Source organism: Amphiura filiformis, chromosome 11 (assembly GCF_039555335.1).
Source record: "Amphiura filiformis chromosome 11, Afil_fr2py, whole genome shotgun sequence".
Taxonomy (NCBI): domain Eukaryota; kingdom Metazoa; phylum Echinodermata; class Ophiuroidea; order Amphilepidida; family Amphiuridae; genus Amphiura; species Amphiura filiformis.
Genome location: NC_092638.1, coordinates 56,055,313 through 56,079,571, shown reverse-complemented (window position 1 = coordinate 56,079,571; position 24,259 = coordinate 56,055,313). Strand labels below are relative to the sequence as shown.

General features: G+C 36.7%; 1 protein-coding gene across 1 annotated transcript in view; it reads left to right on the top strand.

Annotated features, from left to right (window-relative positions):
* The window catches only part of LOC140164052 (uncharacterized), a 29,488-nt gene that overhangs the window by 1,507 nt on the left and 3,722 nt on the right, over positions 1–24,259 (top strand). The window contains exons 2-3 of the mRNA XM_072187315.1: positions 10,195–10,269; positions 21,455–21,574. Coding sequence (XP_072043416.1) covers positions 10,195–10,269; positions 21,455–21,574 — 195 coding nt within the window. The remainder of the gene's footprint in view (positions 1–10,194; positions 10,270–21,454; positions 21,575–24,259) is intronic.

Genomic DNA, 24,259 nt, shown 5'->3' with positions numbered 1-24,259 from the left:
CTGATTTTTTGGCTCACTACGCTCGCATATTCTGAAAATGTGGGACTTTTTTTGAGATCCCCCGCACCCCCCCTGCGTACGGGCCCAGTGGAGGAAATATTGATTGTTGAAAGCCAAAGCAAGGAGCCAACTTTATGCCCATTTTGTGAAAGCTGGTCGTAGTGCTGTCTGGTGCTGAACCCTCAATATATTATGTTTTATCTGATTCAAAATTACAGTTTTTGTATTCTTGGTGTCCTTTATCAGGTACTAACTATTGCTCACCCACCACTCTCCTTAACAGCTCAGCCACTCACCTCAAAAATTACAGGGGAGCGATTTGAACAGCTATCCTTAATACCCTCAAGGGGAGCTGTTAACAGCTCCCCTCGAAAAATCTAAAACACAAAGCCTGGATTTTGGTGATTTTGGCTCTACCGACCCAATTTGAAAGGTCTGTCCGCACTTCAAACAGATTTTGTTTTTCACTGCCTATTACACAATTTGGCACATTTTAGAACAAAATTGTCAACCACCAAGAATTTTGGTCATTTTAAAAGACATAAACGGGTACTTTGGTTTGCGGGTGTGTTATCTGTGCTTAGAGACTGAATAGATATGTTGGCATATTACACAAATTGGATTTAATCCAAAACAATCACCGGCTGGCGGCCACTGAATCAATCTTAATCACTATTTGATTTTGAAGACATCTGTTAACCATATTTGGTAACTAGATGACATGTCATTTGTTTCATTTCTGAATCACAAAATTGACAAAATATTGAATTAATTATTTCCTTATTCACTCATTCATTTTTTTTTGCTTGTTTATTTATTCGTTCATTCACACATTCGTTTGTTCATTCATTCATTCATTCATTCATTCCATCCACTACATTCATCACTACAAATTGTTTGTTCATCTTTCTTTCTTTCTTTCTTTCTTTCTTTCTTTCTTTCTTTCTTTCTTTCTTTCTTTCTTTCTTTCTTTCTTTCTTTCTTTCTTTCTTTCTTTCTTTCTTTCTTTCTTTCTTTCTTTTTCATTCATTCATTATGTTCACTCATTATGTGCATTTTTTGATTCATTTGTTCAAATTCTCCTGCCATCCATTCTCATTATGGGCAACAATGTTCACACTGTTTGCATGCATTTTATCCTGGTAATAAAATAGGGTTTAGTACATTACACATGAACATACATACCAGGCTGGGAAATAAGTGGGGCCACAGGGCCATTTGGCTCCTGCCCTAAAAGGAAGCTAAAGGCCCTTGGTTCTTAAGTATACTTGTGACCAGGGGCCACATATTTTGTTCAAACTGGCCCCTGGCCCTAATGGTCATTTTGACCATTAATCAGAATTGTGCATTTTGTTTATATAATTCGGGTTATTTCATACATAAAGATATTTATAAAGCGCCTTTAAAATTGAACTGAACAAGGTGAGTGAAACAATATACATCAATTATTTGCCCGATAGGTCACTTACAGACCTATTATTAATATATACCTACCGTACCTTTAAAAAGATGCTAAGAAATTTCATTTTTTGATCTAAATTTAAATCCATGTCATACTCTCAGAATTATAACTTGCCTTAAGTGGAAAAATCTAAAAATAAAGCCTTTTCAGTTCGTTTTATGACTAATATTTCCTTGGAGCGGATTTGAAATTTAAGTTGACAGTGTTGGTGCAGGAAAACTTTGAAGGGAAAACAGATGATGGAGCACATTACCTTATCATGTGATCACTAGGATCTTTAAGTAAGCTTAAGTATTATTTTAGTTAAAGTGTAGTCTATATTCCTTGTTTCAATTGTTAGATTTGGGAAATTCAAATTGTTTTGAATTAAAAGCTTTTAAGGTTATACGAGGTATTGTTGGTCGAAGCAGCCAAAAAAAAATCGATATTCATTATCTGAATCAATATATTATTGAAAATTAAAACTTTGGTGTTTTGCAAAAGTTCATTCTACAAATCATATACTTTGAAAACTTGCTTTTAAATTTATTGTTATTGATGAGTTATGTACGTTTTTACAAAAGTGTTGTTGTTTCAGCACTCTTTATAACATAACTCAAGAACCACAGGAGCTACAAAAGTATATCTGTGATATTTGAATTCTTCTACATGCTCGCTGTGAATTGAGCAATGCAATTTTTGCTAAAGCTCACTACCATTCGCAAGATGCTGTGAACTACTTTTTTCTGCTGCTATACAATACATCGTATTGTGAATCTGTTGATGTGAATAAGTATCAGCTTTGTTTGTCCTACACACTAGGGGGGGCTTGTTTAAATATAAAAATTTTATAAACTAGTTTCCAAATGAGTTTTTTGGCTAGTAAAAAAAATTGAATCAGGGCAACATTTTTGTGGGGGAGAGCAAAAATCAGAAAATTGTTCTAAATTTGGGAGATTTTGAGAATAGGGTTAATTTGGTCCAAAAATAGTAACATTTGAGTGATTTTTGTCCTGGCTGTGAGCCTGGCAATCACCCATCACCCATGGCACTGCCACTGCTTTTACAATGTATGCCACAGTACACATAGGCCTACATGACCAATCTAAGACTTTAGGGGTGTGCTATTGTGGCCAGGCAAAGAAAAAAAACCCCACTGAATAGTGATTTTCAAGAAAAGTGGTATTTCTTCTGAACTTAGGCAACTTATTTATTTATTACATGTGAATGTTTATACATACTAGTAGTGTTTCTTGTTTTCATACTGTTCTTTGTATTTGTTTTCTGACTATACCTAGTTGTGTGGTAATTGTCAATAAAGACCGCATAGGTTTAGGATAGTTAAAAATGAAATGTAAATTGAGTCCAAAAAGGTATTGTTTGGTCAGAAACATACTTGGGGAAATAAATGTTTCTTGTTCAGGGGGCATTTTTGTTGGTTAGGTTAAACTCGCTTATTAAAGGGCATGAGGGTGTTTTATATGAAAAAGTTAGTCAATCATGGCCCTAGCCCAGCATGGAGCATCACTGCATGCAGACCTGTACAGCACTATAGTACATGCAGACTGGCCATACATGTATAGGGAGCACTAGGGAATTTCCCAAATAATTATGCATTATAGAGTTTTGAACTGTTCAAGCCCCTTCCCATTTCTAGAATTTATGTGATTTATTTCCTTGTGTCTTTCAAAGATGCGTTTTTGTTTGTTTTTATAGCTTGTTATGTTTGCGAAGTGAAACCAGTTTGTGAAAAATAAACAACTTAATAACAAATTGACACACACACACAAATTTGATTTTCAGTATCATAGTTTTGCAGTTAAGTTCTATTTTTTTAAAACTTAATATTGTTAATATTGTATATTTATTTTCAAAAGTGCTCGGGCTTTATTACACCCCCATGAGGGGCTCTGCCCCTTCAAACTCCACTGGGGTTTCACACACAGACCCCCACTTTCTGTCGCATCACTTTACAATTTGTTCTGATGGCCTGAGCTAAGGCACTCAAGAAATACACTAGTACATAGCCACATGCATGCATGCCTGACCAAAAAAAAATGAATAAAAAAAGAATGTTTTTATGTCCAGGCAAGTAACCCAGCAATTAAAAAATGTTTAGATGTCGGGTTAGGCTATACATGGTGTCCCAGAATGATTTATACCGAGAAAGATGGAATTTGTTAGGTATGAACGGCATTTCTATTGGTCATATTGTTTTGCATTTTAAGTTCTACATATATTTAGCTTTCTCAGATTTTTTAGATTTTAAAAATTGGATTTTTCTGGTAGAAGTTAGAGAGGATTGCGTAAAAATGGTGAATTCCAAGTTTTGACAAAATTGGTAAAAATTTACTGCGGATCCTTGAGGAAGTTATATCCTCTGTAATAATGACATTTGTGGGTAAAAATTGTGATAAAAATCACATAAAAAGTATGTTTTTCAACCTAAATATCTGATTTCATATTGAAATGTTTCACTTAATCCCATATCAAGAATTATTTTGAATTGTAAGCTCTACATCTGTGCCAAATTTGGTGTATTTCCTATAAAAGAATGTAGGACTTCTTCCAATATATTGCACAGTGCGGCTGGATGATGATGATAAAGGATCCATGTGTACAATGATGCCTTTGCACTGTAAATTACACACATGCAGTTTTCGTCCATTTTCAGTAATAGCAATGTCACGCCCAGAGAAGATGTAAAAGAAGGAGATAGATCCAGCTATCCTCAAACAAAATATGTGTGTTGCCGCTCATTCAAAAGCAATCACGCTATTTAGGTTTAACAATAAAATACAACAAAAGGGTTCGAACCCATGACGGGTGTGATACACAAGTTGCTGCTTACTGGTTTTAGGGAAAGGTCAGTGTCTGTATACCATCAATACCATGCATACCATGCATGCAGATCCTAACATCCACTTTATTTCAAATAAAATATGACCGAAGTTCCATGGCAAATAATAATTTTGCACGCTTGGTTACGCTTTCAACCTCTACGATTTATGATACAGACTATTTTCAATTATCAAAATATCTTTATTAGGTTTGCAGGAAATGACAGGAAAATACATTAAAACAATAAAATATAGATGATCAAAAATCATCCCGTTTCTAACAAAATCCTAAAACACTCTCCTAAATAATTAATATATATTCCAAAATGGGCGGATTTTTTGGAATCTTTACAAAACTACATTTCTTTCTTATAGTATCCACGTGCGGTATCCCTGCAGAGCAACATCAGGTTCTTAACACACACGTGTCATACTTTCAAGGAATTATCTATAGAAACATTGGATATGGTTTCAATTCTGGAGTGAAAATTAATCAACCGTAGTCGGCAAGGCACATCACATCAAAGGCTACTTTCAAGTAGATGTGTAACTACTTGAGAATAAAGGACTATGAATAGGTGCGACAGGATAACCTACGGGATTATCTCAAGGATATAATTCCGTTCTTCCTCCTTCTTTTTCAACTTTCCTGGTCACGCCCAAACGAATCAAGCTATTTCCATGAAAGTCACAGAATAAGTAGGATACATGTGTAGCATTGTATTGCACTTATTAAGATTAGATACACTGTTGACTATATATTTTTGATATTTTGTTCAAACACGGTATAAATCATTCTGGGACACCCTGTATAAAGCGGGATATAAAGTGTATAAAACATTTTAGTAACGTTCAAAAACATTTATGAAAACTTGTTCTCTTTCATATTTTGACTACCCCCAGGCAAGGAGCAATAGCCCCTTCTTCTAACTAAACTAGTTAGGGAGCACAGCTGACTGCTTATATTGTACATGTACAATGTGAAATGATTCAAATGAATTTACAATAAAATTATACTTCCAGACTGTTTGGCTTGTTACCAATTTAGACATTGATAAACTGTGAATATATTTAACCAAGATTATAATAGAAGCCTATAGATGCATTTCAATGCCAACTTTTACACCAGGAAGATACGATGTGAAAAGTTGAGTCTAAAGTTCACCATTGCATATTAACAGATCTAAAATATGTGATCATGATGAGATACTGAGATGATGTTTGCTGAGACGATTATGTGACTTGATATCATTGTTGTTCCTTGTTTTCATGGTAACGTAGGCTTTAGGTACCTGGATATCACATAGTTTTGGTACCTGGTAGCGGGGGGCACTTCAATATGAAATGGATATAGGTGTAGGGCTGGCACTTTCACAGTACACACTTAAAACTACGGGGTCAAAAAATGACCCAAACGGGGTCATTTTTGACCCCAGCATAGTTATCAACTAAACAACATACCACTAACGGGGTCATTTTGACTCCACTGGTCGGGGTCATTGCAATGACTACGTATTTGGGTCAAATAGTAACCCCATTGGGGTCAAAATATTACCACATTTCGGGGTCAAATGAAATGACCCTTCAAAAGGGTTGCCTTATTGGGTTACTTAATGACCTCATTTCGGGGTCAAATGAAATGACCCATTTGAAAGGGTTGTTTTATAGGGTTACTCAATAACCACATTTAGGGGTTGTTTGGATTTTTTAGTAGGCCTATAATGGTCATGCTGGTCCCACCAGGACATAAGTGTGTTTCTGCACAGAGAAAGCATTACATAAACAGCAAACTGCAAAATGCGTCTGTGTATCACACTCACACACAGTCAGTCATCGCCTATGACAGTTCACGTATTATAAGCTTACATGATATAAGCTTATAACAACTGCAGCCAAGACACCAGCCACGACAGCATGAAATTGGAATGAATCTGCGTGCATAGACAAGGGTCTATGCATCCTTGCAGTCTCACTTTTCAACTAACTGTTCATATTCCATCATGCCGACAAGCACACACGACAATCCGCTGAGCTGCACAATCAGAACAAATATGGCGCTGATGTGACCACGTGAGCCGATGCACACCGTGTGTGCAAATAGTTCGAAATGCAAGTCATTATAAAGTTGACAAATTGGGTAACTTCGGTCAAAAAATTAGTTTTATTTATTAATCAACAAACATTAATTGCAGCTCATGTTTAAACTCATTTATGAATTGAGATTTTCAAAGCGGAAGATTGAAACTGATATCAATGCGCGACGGTATCGGCAAAATGACCACTAAGTTTTTGACCACGTTAAATGTCGTGGCTAAAATGACCTCGTGAATGTGGTCAAATTAAAACAGTACAACCCCTTGAAGGGTCAAAACAACCCCAAACGTGGTCAATTCAAAATGACCACGGAAAATATAACCCCGTAGTTTTTAGTGTGTAAGGGGCATTCTTTGAGAGCAAAACGTCAAAAATATGGGGTCATTGGGTGAGAGCATGATTTTTTGCATTCAGTCAGAGCAAAATGTAAAAAATATGGGGTCACTGGGTGAGAACTTGACCATTTTTTTAAATGGAACCTTTGGATGAGAGCCGAACAGCGCCACAGAAACAGCGAACATTGAATTTCTAGAATTCTAAATGGCTTCAAATTTGTCAAAATAAGTAACAAAATCAGTCTTAAATGAAAGTTGCTGTTAAATTTAAAAAATAATGGTTTTTGGGTGACAGATCAAATAGAAAAATAAGGGGTCTTCGGGCCAGTGACAGAGCATGTGTTAGTAAACAAATAAGGGGTCTTTGGGTGACAGCAACACTGACAAAGGGGTCTTAACAGCCCTACATATAATGTACATAATTTATACATTGTTTATGACTGCATTATGTAATTGATCTTGCTATAATTAGGGAAATTTTACTTATTTATTTATTTATTTATTTATTTATTTATAAACAAAAAGTAATGCAAAAATTAAATTTTTATGCAACTGGCAGTTTCATCCATGATGGAATCATCAGGCATGGCATACTGATCTTAAAACTACATTACAAGCACACACACATATATAAATACAATCGTTATACACTTGACATAAACTGCTTGAACTTAAGCTACAATAGTCCATCATAAAACGAGTTAGTTGAAGTTGTGAAAAACCGTCAATAACCACTTGGCCAACCAAGAAAAATGTCATGTTACTCCAAAGTCACTGAGTTTGTATTTTCCCTTATGTCTGCATTTTGATACCAGTTCTGAGCGTTTGTTTAAGGTTGAGTTTTTATCAGCTGTCAAGATATGGTATTTTTCTGCTAGACAAAGATTGCAGCGTTTGGTGGATGGGTTATAAGGGGTAGCTTTCTGTATGATTGACCATTCAAGGGTGTACTGTTAAGCTTTTATCCTTTAAAGACCATATGAATTTGGAAAGTTCTGTGGAGTGGTACATGGACTTGTTTTTGAAGGACGCCGTATGGTTCCCTAATCTCTCCTTGAATGTGGTGCTGGCGAGGCCGATGTATTGCTTGGGTGGGGATGATTCTGGTGCAACGGATGCTTTATATATGATATTTCTTGTTAAGCAGTGGCCGTTCAACGGGCAGGTTGCCTTTGCTTTCTTAGGGCAATTGCATGTCCTTTCGTCGTTGCTCGCAGAGGATGTGTTGAGGGTCTGTTTGTTGTGGGTATTGATGATGGATTTCATGTTCTCCATGCATGAGTAGCTTAATTTTACATTGTTTCTGTTGAAGATTTTGTGTAAGGGGGATTCTTTTGGAAAGTGATGGTCCAAGAGCTTGAAGAATTCTTTGCCCACATTAGTTGTTACGTTTTTTGAGTGGGGTGGGTTAAACCAGATCACGTTGCGTTTGTGGTGTCTTCTTTCCTGATTATTTGGCTTGGGGTCACTTTTGAAAGTGAAATCGTGGGAGTATCCTGATCTGGATAAGGCTTCCTTATAGGGTGGAATAGCGTCAGTGAAGGATTGTTCTGAATTTGAGAGTGATGAGATGCGCTTGTTCACAGAGTTTGGCACTTCCTTGAATATCATCGGTGGATGGTTTGACTTGACGTTTATGTAAGTTGGGTCATCACCTGGTTTTCTAAATGGCTTGAATGAGTTCTGTTGCAGGTTGAGTGTGACGTCGAGGTAGTCGACGGTGTTTGTTTGTTTGTTTGTTTGTTTGTTTGTTTGTTTGTTTGTTTGTTTGTTTGTTTGTTTATTTATTTATTTATTTATTTATGTTTGTGGGGGGATGTAGCCTGTGCATGTGTTCAATTTTGATTAGAATTGGCTAGTGCATTATAATTTGGATATCTGAAGACATTTTAAAAATCTGATCATGAACCAAACAGGGATGAAAACAAAAAATGAGCAAAATCTCCTTGAAAAAATAAATAGGGACCAAATTGTATTTTTTATGTCACTTTCCAAATTTTGTGTGACCTCTGCCGGGTGCATGCCACCAAAATAGAGTTCCTATTCATTTATGTGTTAAAAGGTATGGAGGAATTGGTTATTTTCTCATTGTTAAACCTCCCTGGTTCATTCAAAACACCATTTTACCTAATGCTTATGATATCTTCTACCATATAACCAACAAATACTGGGTAGGTTAGCAGCTTGATTTTTTCGCAGTGACGCGTCGAAAATAATACATCCTGTCAATCTTACAGCACACTGATTCTATGTAGTGACGTCATCTGGTGAAGAAGAACAAAAAAACGTGCCTCAAATTTCAGAATTGTAACAAAATGTAATCTTTTTATGCTTAGATATTGAGAAAACTATCCACAAAGTACAGCTATCACAAAAATAGGCACTTCAGCCTTTTCTTCCATTAAATCAACCTTGGTGTGGTTCTCAAAATAAAAACACTGATTTTTTTACCAGCTATTTACCTTGGTGGTGTGGAATCTGTCCTTTAGTTTTATCAAAAACTTCTTGCCATGCAGGTGTGCTCAGGCCCGTACGCAGGATTTCATTTGGGGGCGGGGGTGCTGATTTTGAAAAAGTGGACCTTTTTTCAAGGGAGGGGGACAATTTTGTGAAAAATTGACAAAATGTGGACCTTTTTTGTCCCAAAAAGCGTAAAAACCCTGATTTTTTTGCTCGCTACGCTCGCGCAAATTCTTAAATTTTGGGACTTTTTGCATACTTTTCCAAATTTGGGGAGGGGGGGGGGGGGGGCGACGCACCCCCTGCACCCCCCCTGCGGACGGGCCGGGGTGTGCTTCTTTTCTGGTTTTTGATAATAATGATGCGGATAATCATGATGCTGCTGCTGATGATGATGTTGATGCGGATAATCATGATGTTGATGATGCTGCTGATGATGGTGATGGTGATGATGATGATAATGATGATGTTCTTGATGAGTTTGATGATGATGATGTTGATGATGATGTTGCTGCTGCTGCTGCTGATGATGATGATGTTGTTGTTATTGTTATTGTTGTTGTTGTTGTTGTTGTTGTTGTTGTTGTTGTTGTTGTTGTTGTTGTTGTTGTTGTTGTTGTTGTTGTTGTTGTTGTTGTTGTTGTTGTTGTTGTTGTTGTTGTTGTTGTTGTTGATGATGATGATGAAGATGAAAATGATAATGGTGATGGTAATGATGATGTTGTTGTTCATTGTTGTTATTGTTGTTGTTGTTGTTGTTGTTGTTGTTGTTGTTGTTGTTGTCATGATGATGTTAATGATGGATGCCTCCAATGACCATAAGGATTGCAATCATATGGCAAGTTTTTAGATGTGGAGAACTACAGAATACATGCATAATTGTATAGTCCACCCCAACCCTAACCCTAAACTTGGGGATGGACTACCCAAGAATTTATAGTATACTACCGTATCATCAAAAGGTTGCAATTTTCAATTTCTGATGATCCTGCCTTCATTTTATATGATTTTTTCTTTCTTATAGAGTATGAAGAAGAAATGGTTTGTTCTCCGTGATCAAGAATTCAAGGTGTACAACAACCCCAACGATGCAATATCTGTAAGTATCAAAATACATTGGCTTACTTTATGGGGGGAGGGGGATAAGACCAGGGATGTAGCTACAGCGGGCGGTGGCGGGTGGCAGACCCTGGCACTCAGATTTATAGAGCCCACCACTGATATTCAATTTAAGCTCTAGAACCCAGCACTCAAGTGTCAAAATTTGCAAAATCACATAGAATTTGACCAAATTAAGGCAATTTGCAATAAAATTATCACTTCACAAAAAGATTCCCTCAAATACCACCCAGCACTAAAAATTCTCTAGCTACAACTCTGGACAAGACAATGTACACATTCGGTAAAACACCTTGATTTGGGTATAATAGTGTAAAATGCTCACTGGGCATTTTTGTCTTTTCCCCCTTGACAAAAACTTCCAGTATGCCACTGCAAAAATAGTTTACCATTAGTTTTTTAACTTGTTGTCTCAAAGCAATTCAAAGATTAAAGGCACTTTAAACTAATTTAAAAGTCAACATTTTCAGGCTACATTTATATTCAAGCTTTTTTTGTGTGTTCAAAGCTGCTATCGTGAAAATAACAACATTTTCTGCCTGCCTGGTTGGCTGTCCGTCGAGCGGAAGCAAAACCATTAATCCATCAATTTCAAACTTTGTATGATATGGTGGGCCGATGTGCTCTATAGTTTTGTGTCATGTTCTTCATATTTATGAATATGTCATGTTATTTGCATATTTATGAATATTAGTGAGCTTATTTGCATATTGCATATTATTTGTACTAGCGGGATACCCGCGCTTCGCGCGGGTCCCCGCTAGATGAGTAAATGTGAGCGTTCACTATAACAGGAAGAATTTACTGAACAGGTAGAATCATTGAAAAGGTACATTTTATTTATATAAATCTGTCTCTTCTTACATTTCCCTTTTTCCTTTCTTTTCAGTTTCTTCTACATGGGGCTATTTTGTTCCCATTAAAAATAAATTTTGCTGCTTAGCTTGTGATTTTCCGTTTCCATGTACCGTTGGCCTATTACTCGTACCTCTTTTGTCATTTTAATTTCATTTTTTCTTTATAGTACCCCGGTACCGCTTCATGTTGTTTATACAACACACATTTTTCCCCGTATTTATTACGTCCTCTCATAGCGTGTACAAAATATGCGGACGTGTTCATCCGTTATCATAATCCCGTGACCCGTCCATGTACCTTTTTGTCCTTTGTTTTCTATTTATTTTTCCTTTCTATAATATTATCATGTCCACTGGTCTCTGGCTCTTAAGTCGCTAGGCTCTCTTGCGCGGTTTACGTAGCGCATTGGCGTAGTCACGCATTACGCCGCTGACGCTGACGCGCTGTATGCCAGCTGCAGTTTTTCATAACAAAAACCCAGTTTTTACCCATATTTTCACTGTTTTTGCAGCCAATTCTTGACCAATTTCAACCAAATAAAGTCCAGGCAATTTCCCGTATATTCCTCTATCTCCCGTATGAATTTGGCGACATTTGGATCGAAACTGACGGAGCCTTTTACATAAACCACACACATACACACACCCACCCCTACAACATTAGCCTATTTATAGTAAGATTTACAAACCATGGCTATTTACACACCAGTATGTGGGCCACAAACCATGTAATTCTATATGAGAAAGGTTTTTAACACAAGTCAACACATACATAAATGACAGCCAGTGAATTTCACTGACCATCCAGGATTTGAACCTGGGACCTTCGGATCACCGGACCGATGCTCTACCAACTGAGCTAATGAGTCAGATGGAGAAGAGCACTGATGTTATTATCTATAGGCCGTCAGTTCAATACCCAGGTTCAAATCCTGGATGGTCAGTGAAATTCACTGGCTGTCATTTATGTATATATGTGTTGACTTGTGTTAAAAACCTTTCTCATATTTAATTTACCACATAGTTTGACTTTATTTCTCCGTCTCGAATATTAATTCGGAATGATTTCCAAACCTCTTTCTTAAAGCTTCTTGGATGAGAAGATGATAGAGGGCGGGTATACAGTAGAGAAATATCCCAATTCACACCTCTTTGGGCTATTTTGTTAAGCTAATTGGGCAAACATGTTTTGCCTATGACCTTTAAAAAAAAATCAAACCAACTAACCCCACCCCTTGGAAGGGATCTATGACCACTGAACAATCATTTCTGTCTGGCCTTACGTTATTACGGAACAAAATTACAACACAGTTACCTAGAGAGCAGTCTAATGCACATAATCATGCATAACTCATAAACCCAGAATCGGAATCAACTAAAATTTTGGGATATCTACAAAATACTCCTTTAATTGATATTTATGGCAAAATCATTTTCAAATTGCAGTTATGATGTTCTTGTTGCTCCTATGGTCATTGATAGTCAACATTATGAGTTTCAGGTAGTTTAGAAAGTTGGGCAATTTACAAAGCACTTGTTCAATGCACAATACTAGTTGCAAATTCATTGTAAGTTTTGTTTCCTATAGACCACTTGACATGTGACGTCATTGCCCGGCAGATAATGTTATTGCTATTGTTCTTTGCCCGGCAGTGTGCGTACGCATCGTAGTTTGCTCAGGGCACATGCATTTTAAATCTCCCACCACATTTCATATAGTACAAGAAAGCCATTGAACAGTAAAGCGGTTCATTCGAGCATATTGACAGACCAATCCCTCGCCTTTGTTGATAAACAATGATGTCAAGTGGTCTATAATAGGCAGCATGAAAACCTAAATGTGAAATGCATTTTTAAATTTGAAGTTTAGGATGTAGGGCTAGATTATGCCTCATTTACACATAGTACAAATCAGTCGGAAGTCAGAAATATTGATTTTCAGATACAGCTAAACAAAGGAAATAATTTCTTTTGTTGCCTATCGTTTTGGAAACATGTACTTCAACTGTTCATATCTTTAGAAATAATTGTTAAATTTCTGCAAAATGTAGCTTTGCATAATTATGTGAAAATTGCATAGTTTTAGGAAAATTGTAGATAATTTTTATAAAATGTAATATTACGGTAATTTCATATTACTTGTAAACAAGATGTATGAGAAATAAATCTTTCAAATTTGTCATCAATTTTTGCTTTCAAATGTAATTTTTTCTAGATTTCTCTCTCAAAAAAACCCACAGTCTCCAGGAAAGAAACTTGCTTTTTTTAGCAGCACAATAAAGTGTTAGTCAGAACTAGAAACTAATCCGGTTGTGTGTCTAGCTTGGTGCAGATATCTTACACTTCCCACAATGCATTTCTTTCATTTCAATATTCTGCACTGATCTGCTTTCTAGTGCAACATGGGTCAATAGTGACAAAAAGTAGCTAAATGCACAACAGCACATCCAGATCTTGCAAAATATGTTTATTTCTTGACTATCGGGGGGGGCACTTGACTTTGAAAGTGAGGGATATACGGACAGCACTTCGAACTAAGGGTCTTTTCAGCGAGCATGATGAGAGCCTAGACACTGAAAAAGGGGTCTTCAGTGAGTAGGCCCCCCAAAGGGGGTTTTTGCGTGAGATTGTATGGGGAAAATCTTATCAAAAAAGGGGTCATTCAGTGAGACTGGGACATTTTTTTATTTGGGTCAAAATATAAAAGTTGATTCAAAAATTTGTCTTTTAGTGACAGGAAAACAAAAAAAGGGGTCATTGGGTGAGAGGGAGTTCAGTAAAACAAAAAGGGGGGTCATTGGGTGAGAGAGTTGAAAAATAGGGGTTGATGTGGCCGCACATCCCCGTCACCCAATTTTATTGAGTCCCCCAAGGGCTGTCTACCTATGTTTAGTCAGTCTTCCCAACATAAAACAAAGGGAGCCTGTACAATGTGATAGTACATCCCCGGGGGGTCACTCCCATTGTGGCCTGTACACCATCCGCGATAATGAAAACGCGTAAAAAGGGTAGTTTTTCGTGGGTAAGCACGATATCATGGCATAACGCGTTTAGGGTGTCAAAAACATGAAATATTGGAAAAAGGGTAGCAAAATTGCAATTGCTAATCACGCAGAAATGAAATTTAGGGTATGAAATTTGTTGCAAGGAATAAAATCCCTGTTTAGGATGTGAAAACACCTGTTTAGGGTATTGTTTTAGCCAAGGGTTAAATCCTTGTTTAGGGTGCTTATCAAAAGTTGATTATCGCGGATGGTGTACAGGCCACAATGGGAGTGAACCCCCCCCGGGGAGTACATCAGATCCATAGACTGTATGATCTGATGTAGTGAGGTGATGCATCTTGTTGCAAAGGATTCTGGGAATGGTTAGATATCTTCTCCGATTATAATCTACTGTCTCTCATCAAGATTAGGGACATGTTAGGAGATCTAGGCTATTATAGGTCGAGGGTTCACCCCCTATCTGTAATAGCTCCCAGGTGTCGGATGCACACAATACAGAATGTAGAAATTGTAAAATGCAGCCCTCCAATTAAGGATCTGAAGGGGCACAGCAACTTTTTTAGGGCAAGTTGAAAATTGCCTTGGATTTTCACTGAAAAGGCAAGGCAGTACGGCAGTTTGTAATATTTCAAGAGGGCATCAGGGCAACTTTGAAAATTTGAGAAGGGCACCAAGGCAATTTCTCAAAAGTGAAGAAAACGCACACAAACATAGATAGATGATTTTATAATGAAGGGGCTGGGCTGGGGCACCAACGGCAACTTCATTAGAGGGCACGGCAAGTCACTGCCTTGGGAAAAGAACATAATTTGAGGGCATTACGGCAGTGGGGATGGGCACCCACGGCAAAATGCCATGGGTGCCGTGGGTTAATTCGAGGGCTGGTAAAATGTCTATAAGGCAGCTATTGATGAAAGAGCATTCTTACACTATTAACCCATCAAGATCTAGTTTGTCAATCAGTGATCACCAAGTTGTTGATAGACCTATTAAGGCCAAAGAAAAATGTTTGATTGGCAAAATTAGGGTAGGTAGGTAGGGATTTTTTTGACAAAAAAAACCAACGACAACAACAACAACAACAAAACAAACAGACCAGAACAATTTGGAGTACATGTAATGAATTAAAAGAGTTGACATGAGATTAGGAATTAATGTTTTCTGCTGTTTCAGTGTGCATGTTCTCATCGTTGATGGTTTGGTGGACTGTCATGTAGATGTAAGCGTGATCCTAAAAATGCCTTTCACATTGACCAAAACTAATTACAAGACCTCTTCTACATTGAGGCTGGCTTTCCCTTTTAAAGGGAATTTTTATAAAGCTGTAAAATGCATTTGATAAAGGCCTTTGAACTTTTTTCTTCTTTTTTGTTAAATTTAATCTAATTTTTTAAATATTTTTTTAAATATTGCAAAAATAACTACATGATGTGATGTCTTGGAGGAAATAGCTTGGGGGGGGGGTGCCCATACGGGGACGTGCCGCAAATATGGGTAGCATATTTTCAGCCTTTTGGTATATCAATGACCCCTTTTTCAAAGCCTATTTTGGTATATGAATGGGTCCTTTTTTCAAAATGTTCTTATTTTTTTCGGAAAATAGCCCAATTTTTCCTAAATCTAGCCAAATGTTCCTAAACTTTTGGTAAAATTTGTAAAAACTAAGACAATTTGGGTTAAATTCGGCCAAAAATTTTGACTTTTGGTATATCAATGGGTCCAAATTTCTTGAAAAATTGGTATATTTATGGGTCCACTTTCAAATTCTCAGAAGCACGTCCTACCAACCCCCCGGAAATAGCTTCAGTAGCTTTAAGTCTCCCACAGAGGGAAAATGTTTTGCAAATGGAATTGGCTAGGGTTGCTAGGAATAATTATTTTGAAACCCATACTCCCCCTGCATCCATCCCTGTGTATGTCTTCAGGGCTGTAGCAAGCGGGGCAGCTGGGGAGGCCATGGGCGCCCCACTTTTTGAGAAATTTGTTATGTTTTTCTTTATATCTTTATTTCAATTTGGGCATTATTTGTAATTTGGGCGCCCCACATTTGTGATGGCCGCCCCACATTTTCAATGTCTTTAACCGTATATATTCCACAACTGGAGTGAGTCTTTCAAACTGGAAATTGCCCAATTGTCTATTCTATTTGAAACCCAGACTCCCTCTGTACATGCTGCAGAAGAACTCTTGCCCCCCAGTAAAAACCCAAAATTACGAAAATTTCACCTTTTTGCGGTAATTTTGCACAAAATTTGTTGATTTTGCCCCCGAAATTCACTTTTCCCCTCAATGCCCTCCCCAGACAAAAATTCCTGGCCACTGGAAACTTGTTTTAAGGGGCGTATTGAAGAAAAAAAGTAGCCCAATAGTGTGCAGCTATAGGTGCAAAGCTACACTGAGGGGGCACCCAGAATCAGGCACAAAAGCTCACAAAGGTTTGTCCACTTTTTGCTATTTTTCCAATAAAAAGGTCCAAAAGTGGGTGTAAAAAATGACAAAAAGTCAACTTTCTGGTGATAAGACATTCACAAAGACCAAAAGGGATAATTTATAGGGGGGGAGGGTTATGTCCACTTTTTACAAAAAAAAAAATTGCAGGCGGTTCACTAGTCATTCCAAAAGGTTCACTTTTTGCTCGGACTTTTTGGAAGTCCAGCACCTCCTTAAAACCTGCATAGGTGACTAGTGTGAAATGGCAACTTTCAATTTCCTACATGCACTCAGTTCAAAGCAATTGATGAAGCCATTAAATGAATGAACACACATTAAGTGTAAATGAGTTCCTTCTGATAGGAAGTTATTAAAGACCCAGCCCTTCCCTTTATCAGCAGGCAAATATGCATTAATGGTCAACGCAGTGCAATGGCTATATGTGACCCAATCTGATCATGAAGACCTGATCTGATCCACTCACAGGCCAAAATTGAAAATTAAGTTACTACCATTACGAACTTGCTCAGTACCTACACTTACTGATGTTGAATCCCCAGATGTCTTGTATACTTGGTTGTAAAAATTATGACCCTTTTATGACCATTTTCTTATGTTTTTTATTGTTTTTTCTCCTCACTTTTTGTCGATATCTCAGTTCCATAATTGGTCACTTAAGCCTGATTGGATCAGATCTGGTCACATATTTGCAAACGTTGTTTCACATGGCTGTACATTGTACAAAAGTGCTACCCATGGGCTATACCCATCCTCATCCAAGAATCTCAAAATTGCATGATTGTTCAGGGTCCGAATTTCGTTTCACACTGTAGTGCGATAATCCATCTTGATTTTTGCAGAACAAATTTGTAGGAATCATTTGATTCTTGCAAATCTGAACTTCTGTGTAAACCTACAAAAGTTTGCGAGAACCAACTTTGATTCACGCATATCTGTTTACGAGAATCTTTGTGAAAATCGATTCATGGATTCTCTCCGAAATTCTGACTAATTTTGTCTCAGAATTTCATGATTGATTTTACAGCAAAAAATTAGAAAAGGAATTTGCTGTTTCAGTTGACATGGACGCGCTAAGAAAAACGAATGTGTGCGTGGGCTTTGAGACATAACAAAATTTTTTTAAGCCTTATAGGCCTATGTACACAAATGATGCATAACTTGCAAATTATGCAAAATCAAAACAACTGATATTTTGGGAATAAGCTTTTTTTCATGGATGTCTACTGAAAATGTCATAAAAAGAGGATGCTAGGATCACGAAATACTCCTGTTAGCTATCTTCAATTCAAAGATATGTTTGTGGTGGTTTTTTGCACAATTTAGTTTTCCATTAAGGGTTCGTATAGCATTTGCACACTTATTTTTGTTGGACACATGAGAGCACATCAGACACACCAAAATGCCTTCTGATATCAAAAATTTGTAATTTTTTTGTAAAATTTGCAATATATTATACAAATTTTATGACAAATCATTAAAAAAAGACATTTTTGACGTAACAGTCCTTGAAGTAGGTATTTAAAATCTGTGAGTAAACTTGATAAATCTAATGATATGTATGTAAAGCAGAAAATTAAAGCCATCAGCATTCATCATATGAAAAATTTTGAAGGCTTACAGTATTGAAGATACAATTTTTCCCCCCAAAGACCTAAACATTTCTACAGGGCTGTCAACTTTTTGGAATTGCCTGGTGTGAGACACAGGCGTACCGGGATTTGCTGACTCCAATGTTCACGGCGCTCGAGAATGTGAAAAGCGGGGGGGGGGGTTAGGTAGGAGTAACAAATTATTCATGACGATGCGTGAGATTTTACTCATTTTGCGTGAGATTTACTACCTGGGCGTGAGATTATACTAGCTTACCGTGAGAAAGTGACCCAATGCGTGAGAGTTGACAGCCCTGTTTCTATGCCTCACATGCCACTGTTGGGTTTCTTGTCTAGTGAACTGGAACACAGTTTAACTTAAAAGTGTTCAAATGGAGAGCGGAAAGTCACCGCACGTGTCCAGACCATTTTATAATTTCTAAATATAGCTCGATCTGATAATGTCTGCTCAGGTAGCAGATTTTTTAGATAATGTCAGTATCCTTTATACAAGTATAATAATAGAGTTTTCCTATTATAAGTATAAGCCTAAAAAACGTCTGTTGCCCTTTCCCGACCGACCCAAATTTGGAAAATTTACAAAAAATACCTTTACCCATGTCTTTTGTTACTTTTACTAACATACTGATACAGAACATAACAATTTCGGAGCTGAAAGGGCAATGAACTTCTTTTTTGTGTCTTGTTTTAGAGTGTTGATGATGAATGTGGGGTTTAAATTTAGAAAGTTGGAAATTTGGCTCTGACAGTGCTAGTGCTTTATACTATATGTATTAGTATTAGTTTGAAAGTCATTGTCCAGTGAAGATATCACACCCTTCCCAGAATCCTTTGCAACATGATGCATCACCTCATTCCATCACTGACATTTTGTACAGGTTCTTATTGTTTTCATGTTGAGGATAGAATGGCTAAGCATTGTTTTCATGTTTCCCGTGCACGTGGGTGCGGCACAAAACCCCTCCCCAAATTTGTAAAAGTATACAAAAAGTCCCAAAATGTAAGAATTTGCGAGTGTAGGGAGCCAAAAAATCAGGTTTTTACGCTTTTTCATCAAAAAGGTCCAAATTTTGTGAAGAAAGCCCACTTTTCACAAAATCGCACTCCCGGATCGCACCCCCCCTTGGAAAAAAGTCCACTTTTTCAAAATCAGCACCCCCCAAAAAAGATCCTGCATACGGGCCTGGCTCTGTTCATTGAGATATAACTTACTTGTTGTCACTATCAACTCATGTTGCACTAGATAGCAAATCAGTACTGAAAATTGAAATGGGAGAAATGCATTGTGGGAAGTGGAAGATATTTTCTCTGGTCATTGTGTAAGCCCTACAGCACATGATGACAAAGCCAATATCAGACTATATGTTGGATAAATTTCAAAATTGATTGGCCTGCAGACAAATGTATCATTCATTGATGCCAAGTAAACACAATTATGACTAAGTGTTCAATGAACACAATGAATAATTATTTGTTATTCAATTTTTAAGTTGCTTTTCATTTTTGCTATTAAATTATGCAACTATGCATTATGCAAATTTGTGTACATCAGTACATTATGAAAATATGCATTGTATAACTCTTTCCTCAATTTTTTGGGAAATTTCCAAAATGATAATTGTTCAACCATCTGCAGTGAGGCAAAACTGGGCTAATTTCCAAAAAAAAAATTGAGAAAATTGTGAAGGACCCAGTCAATCCAGTCATATACCTAAATCCCCCCCACCCGATTGTGATCCTCAAAAATGTTGTACTTAGCAATGATTTGCCACAAAAATGACACAAAATAACATTTTTGATTTGATTTATTGATATTTTTTGATATTTTATGGATATTAATCCAGGAGCACACATACATATAAAAATTAAATGAAAACATGTATAAAATTATCAAAACACAAGTTCATCAAAGGCTTTAATATTTGTTATCTGAATCTTTATACATGAGTTGACCTCAATGTTTATCAACAAAGGCAAGGGACTGGTATATCGATATACTTGAGTGAACCACATGCAACCACTACACTGTTCAATAGTCTTATTGTAATGTGGCAGGAGTTTTACAAACACAAGCCCTGAACAAAATATGATGCCCGTGCATACTGCCAGGCAAAAAACAATGGAAATTGTGATGATGCGTGCGCATACTGCCAGGCATTGATGTCAGAAGTCAACTCATCTATAGTATGCCTAACTATAACAATTTAGAACATAGAATTAATTATTTCAATATGCTTGTGAATTCTGAATGAAGGTATTGACCTCTAGTGTATAGCACCACAATTTAATGATTTAGTTTTCAGTCTCTTCAGGAAGTACTTAGACTCGTTGCCATGAAAACAACAACAACAAAATGCTGGACTACAGTTCACAAACTTGAAAGTCAGACTGGAACTATAATAGCCCCGTCTGCAAACAGCCTCAAATAGTGAGTGACCATTGGGATAGCTTAGGTCATCTAAGTTACATCTGAGTCCCAGCACATATACAGAGTGTGTGAAGTCAGACATGGATACAATAATTATATGTTGAATGTTTGAGTCAAAGGTGTGTGGCCGGTGTGTGTGTGTGTATGGGGGGGGGGGGGCTGGTGGTTGTTGCAGGAGCATTATTTGCCTTGACCCAAATTTCATAAGAAAAATATGTCACAACCCACAGTCACCCACAACATAACACAAAAGTGGACCCATATTTGTACCAATTTTCGAATTGTACCAATTTTACACTTGAGACCCAGAATTTTGACCAAATTTAACAATTTTCACAAAATTTAAAAATAATTCAGAAATTTAGGCTCCAATTAGGTGAAATTGAGGCAAGTTCTGAACAATTTGAAAAAAAAAAAACTGCCCATTTTATACCAAAATTGACCTAGAAAACTTCAATTGTCTTCTCTTTATATTTCATTACTTTTTTTTTCTTTTCAGTAAAAATGGACATAATGAGACATTATATTATACTTATTGACATTATATTGACATTAAAAGAGGCACTATAATGGAGTGCTCATCTGTATAAGGGTGAAATAAGGCTCCGAAGGTGACTGCGCTGGTGCTCTACCAATGAATTGGCTTCTCTGGACAATCAACTTTGTGATAAAGTGCACCACAGTTTGGGAAGTCCTTAGCCCTGGCTTAGTCCAAGTAATGATATTAAATATACCCCCCTCCAAATATTATAATTTCCTTGATAAAACATTTCCTTTGCCTAATTGTACATTTTGTTTGATTTGATTTTCGCAGAGAAATGCCTGCCAGGATATGATCTACATCCATGACATTCAGGGAGTACGTAAACTAGCATCAGGATCATCTAGTAAATGTGGCATCGAAATTGTCAGCAGATTCAGAAAATACACACTTGTAAGTACATCTGTGAATCAGCTGACTACTCCCTATTCCAGAATACAGAACTAATTTTTTGAGACTAAAAAAATATGATCCAGTTTTGCCAAATGAAACATTGCTAAATCCTAATCCTTTAGTTAGTCCTAACAAGCAATAAAAGTTAATTTTAATATTGGCCAATTTTTGGAAATAAGGGCCACAAACATGTGTTTTAGGGTGTTTTTCGTATGCTGTGGATACAAGCCCAAAGACTTGTACTAAGACTACTTTCAGTTTATGCATTCTAATTTTTGGAAAAGAAATGTTTCATTCTTGTATTCAACCATTTAATTAAAGTAACACAAAAAAGTGAGAATTAGAGCAAAATTTGGCATATACTCAAGATTTTGAATGCTTAAGCCTTAGACTTGTTCGCTCAAGATTTTGAATGCTTAAGCCTTAGACTTGTTCGAAGTCTGTGATTTTTGTGACTCGGTTGTCAGAAAACATGCCAAAAATGCATGTTTTTGGCTCTTTTTTCAAGAAATTGGTAAAATAGTTAACTTTTTCTTTTATCTCCAGTTAGGACTAAACGAATGCTTATGATTTAGCTATGTTTCATTTGGCAAAACAGGATAATATTTTTTTAATGCAAAAAAATTAGTTCTGTATTTTTCTGTAATAAGGAGTAAGGATGATTCAATCATCAATCCCAGAAGCTATTCCAGGTATGTCTGGAGTTTTTACTCGGGTATATCTGCCTGTTTCCATTTCTAAATTCATGTTTAATTGAATGTTTCCATGTTCCAGTGTATGATGCATAAGCCTCTTCCCTTGTGTGAATTCCAGAAACTAAGTGCACACCTCCCTATAGAGGAGTAAATTTTTTAATAAAAAGGATGTCTGGATTTCCAAGTTGGCTTCCTGAAAATGATTGGAATACCAGTTACAAATGTTGCTGGAAAAAGCTTAGGAAATGCAATAAAATATAAAATAAAATCACGGATTTGTCCAAAATGAGCCCCTTAAATATTAGGATTTTCAATTTTGAACTATTTTTTGCTGCATTTTTTTTCATATTTTGACACTTTGCAGCAATCTTAAGGGATCTAAAATGAGCGTTTATTGCGTTTCGACAGTATTTTTTGAGGGACATGAGAGCACCTCAGACCTATCGAATTGAATTCTGAATACTGAAGCATGTCTTTCTGATATCAAATAATTTTCATTTTTGAAAATCACAATATAATACAAATTTTATGACAAATTATAAAAATTTGATATTTTTCAAATTTTGATATATAACAGTCCTCGAAGTAAATTATATAAATCTAATGATATATTCTTAAAGTGTATGTAGCAGAGAGGAAAAGCCGACGGTCAATTGAAAATTGTGACCTTTCATATTGAAGATATAGATTTTTTTACCAAAAAGACCTAATTTTTTTTTTGGTGTTTTGGGAAAAAATCCATATCTTCAATACGAAAAGGTCAAAATTTTCAATTGATCGTCGACATTTCATCCCACCTACATACGTTAAATATAAATCGTCAGATTTATAAAGTTTACTTCGAGTACTGTTAAATATCAAAAATATCAATTTTAATGATTTGCCATAAAATGTGTATTAAATTGCGAATTTCAAAAACCAAAATTATTTGATATCAGAATGACATTCTTCGTATTCAGAATGCAATTCGATATGTCTGATGTGCTCTAATGTCCCAAAATAAATACTGTCCAAACGTTCATACCCCAGCCCTTAACTGGTTAAAAAGTCAGGAAATCCTAACTCCTCTATAGTGGGTGGGCATATATCTACTTTCTGGAAAAGCTAATGTATTGCAAGCTATTCGCTGTCGTATAGTGCACATTAGTAACCATTAGTTACTGCTCTAAGCCTGGGCTCATACACCTGTTCCGAATTTTGATATGCCATAGGCTTTGTGTTGTGATCATTTCGATCAGTGGTTTGTAACAAAGAAAGCATGATCTAGTTGGCCTAGCAACGGTCATATTCTAACGTGCACTACAGCGAATTTCAACGTGATATCAACCACAAGTTTGCAAGGCATGACTACTTTGAGTAGACATTATGTGTCTATTATATACAATACACATGCTAGGGACCTTTCATCTATATTTTTCAACATTTGTGATGTGATCTGTGAAAACCTTTCGGTGGCATTTTTAATTTTTGAGTTTTGTAGACAAAATGCATGAACATTTAGATGTCTTTTCTAGAACTCATTTTGTACCTGTGTCATCAACATCAAATATTGTGAGTAAAGAAGGATTTTGGTGTAATGGGAGGGGGGCCTCTACAGCCACCCCTTAGGCCTGCGCCTGTCTATAAATTATCATAACACTTTAAGCACACATGTACAGGTTGTCGCTGACCACTACGGCCCACATCATTCCATAAACCATTAACAACAACCAGGCCCGTACGCAGGATTTTTTTTGGGGGGGGTGCTGATTTTGAAAAAGTGGACTTTTTTTTTCCCAAGGGGTGCGATTTTGTGAAAAGTGGACTTTCTTCCCAAAATTTGGACCTTTTTGACCAAAAAGCATAAAAACCTGATTTTTTGCTCGCTACGCTTCATAAATTCTGAAATTTTGGGACTTTTGTACACTTTTGCAAATTTGGGGAGGTGCGGTCGCACCCCCCGCACCCCCCCTGCGTACGGGCCTGACAACAACACAGGGACTTTGCTGCT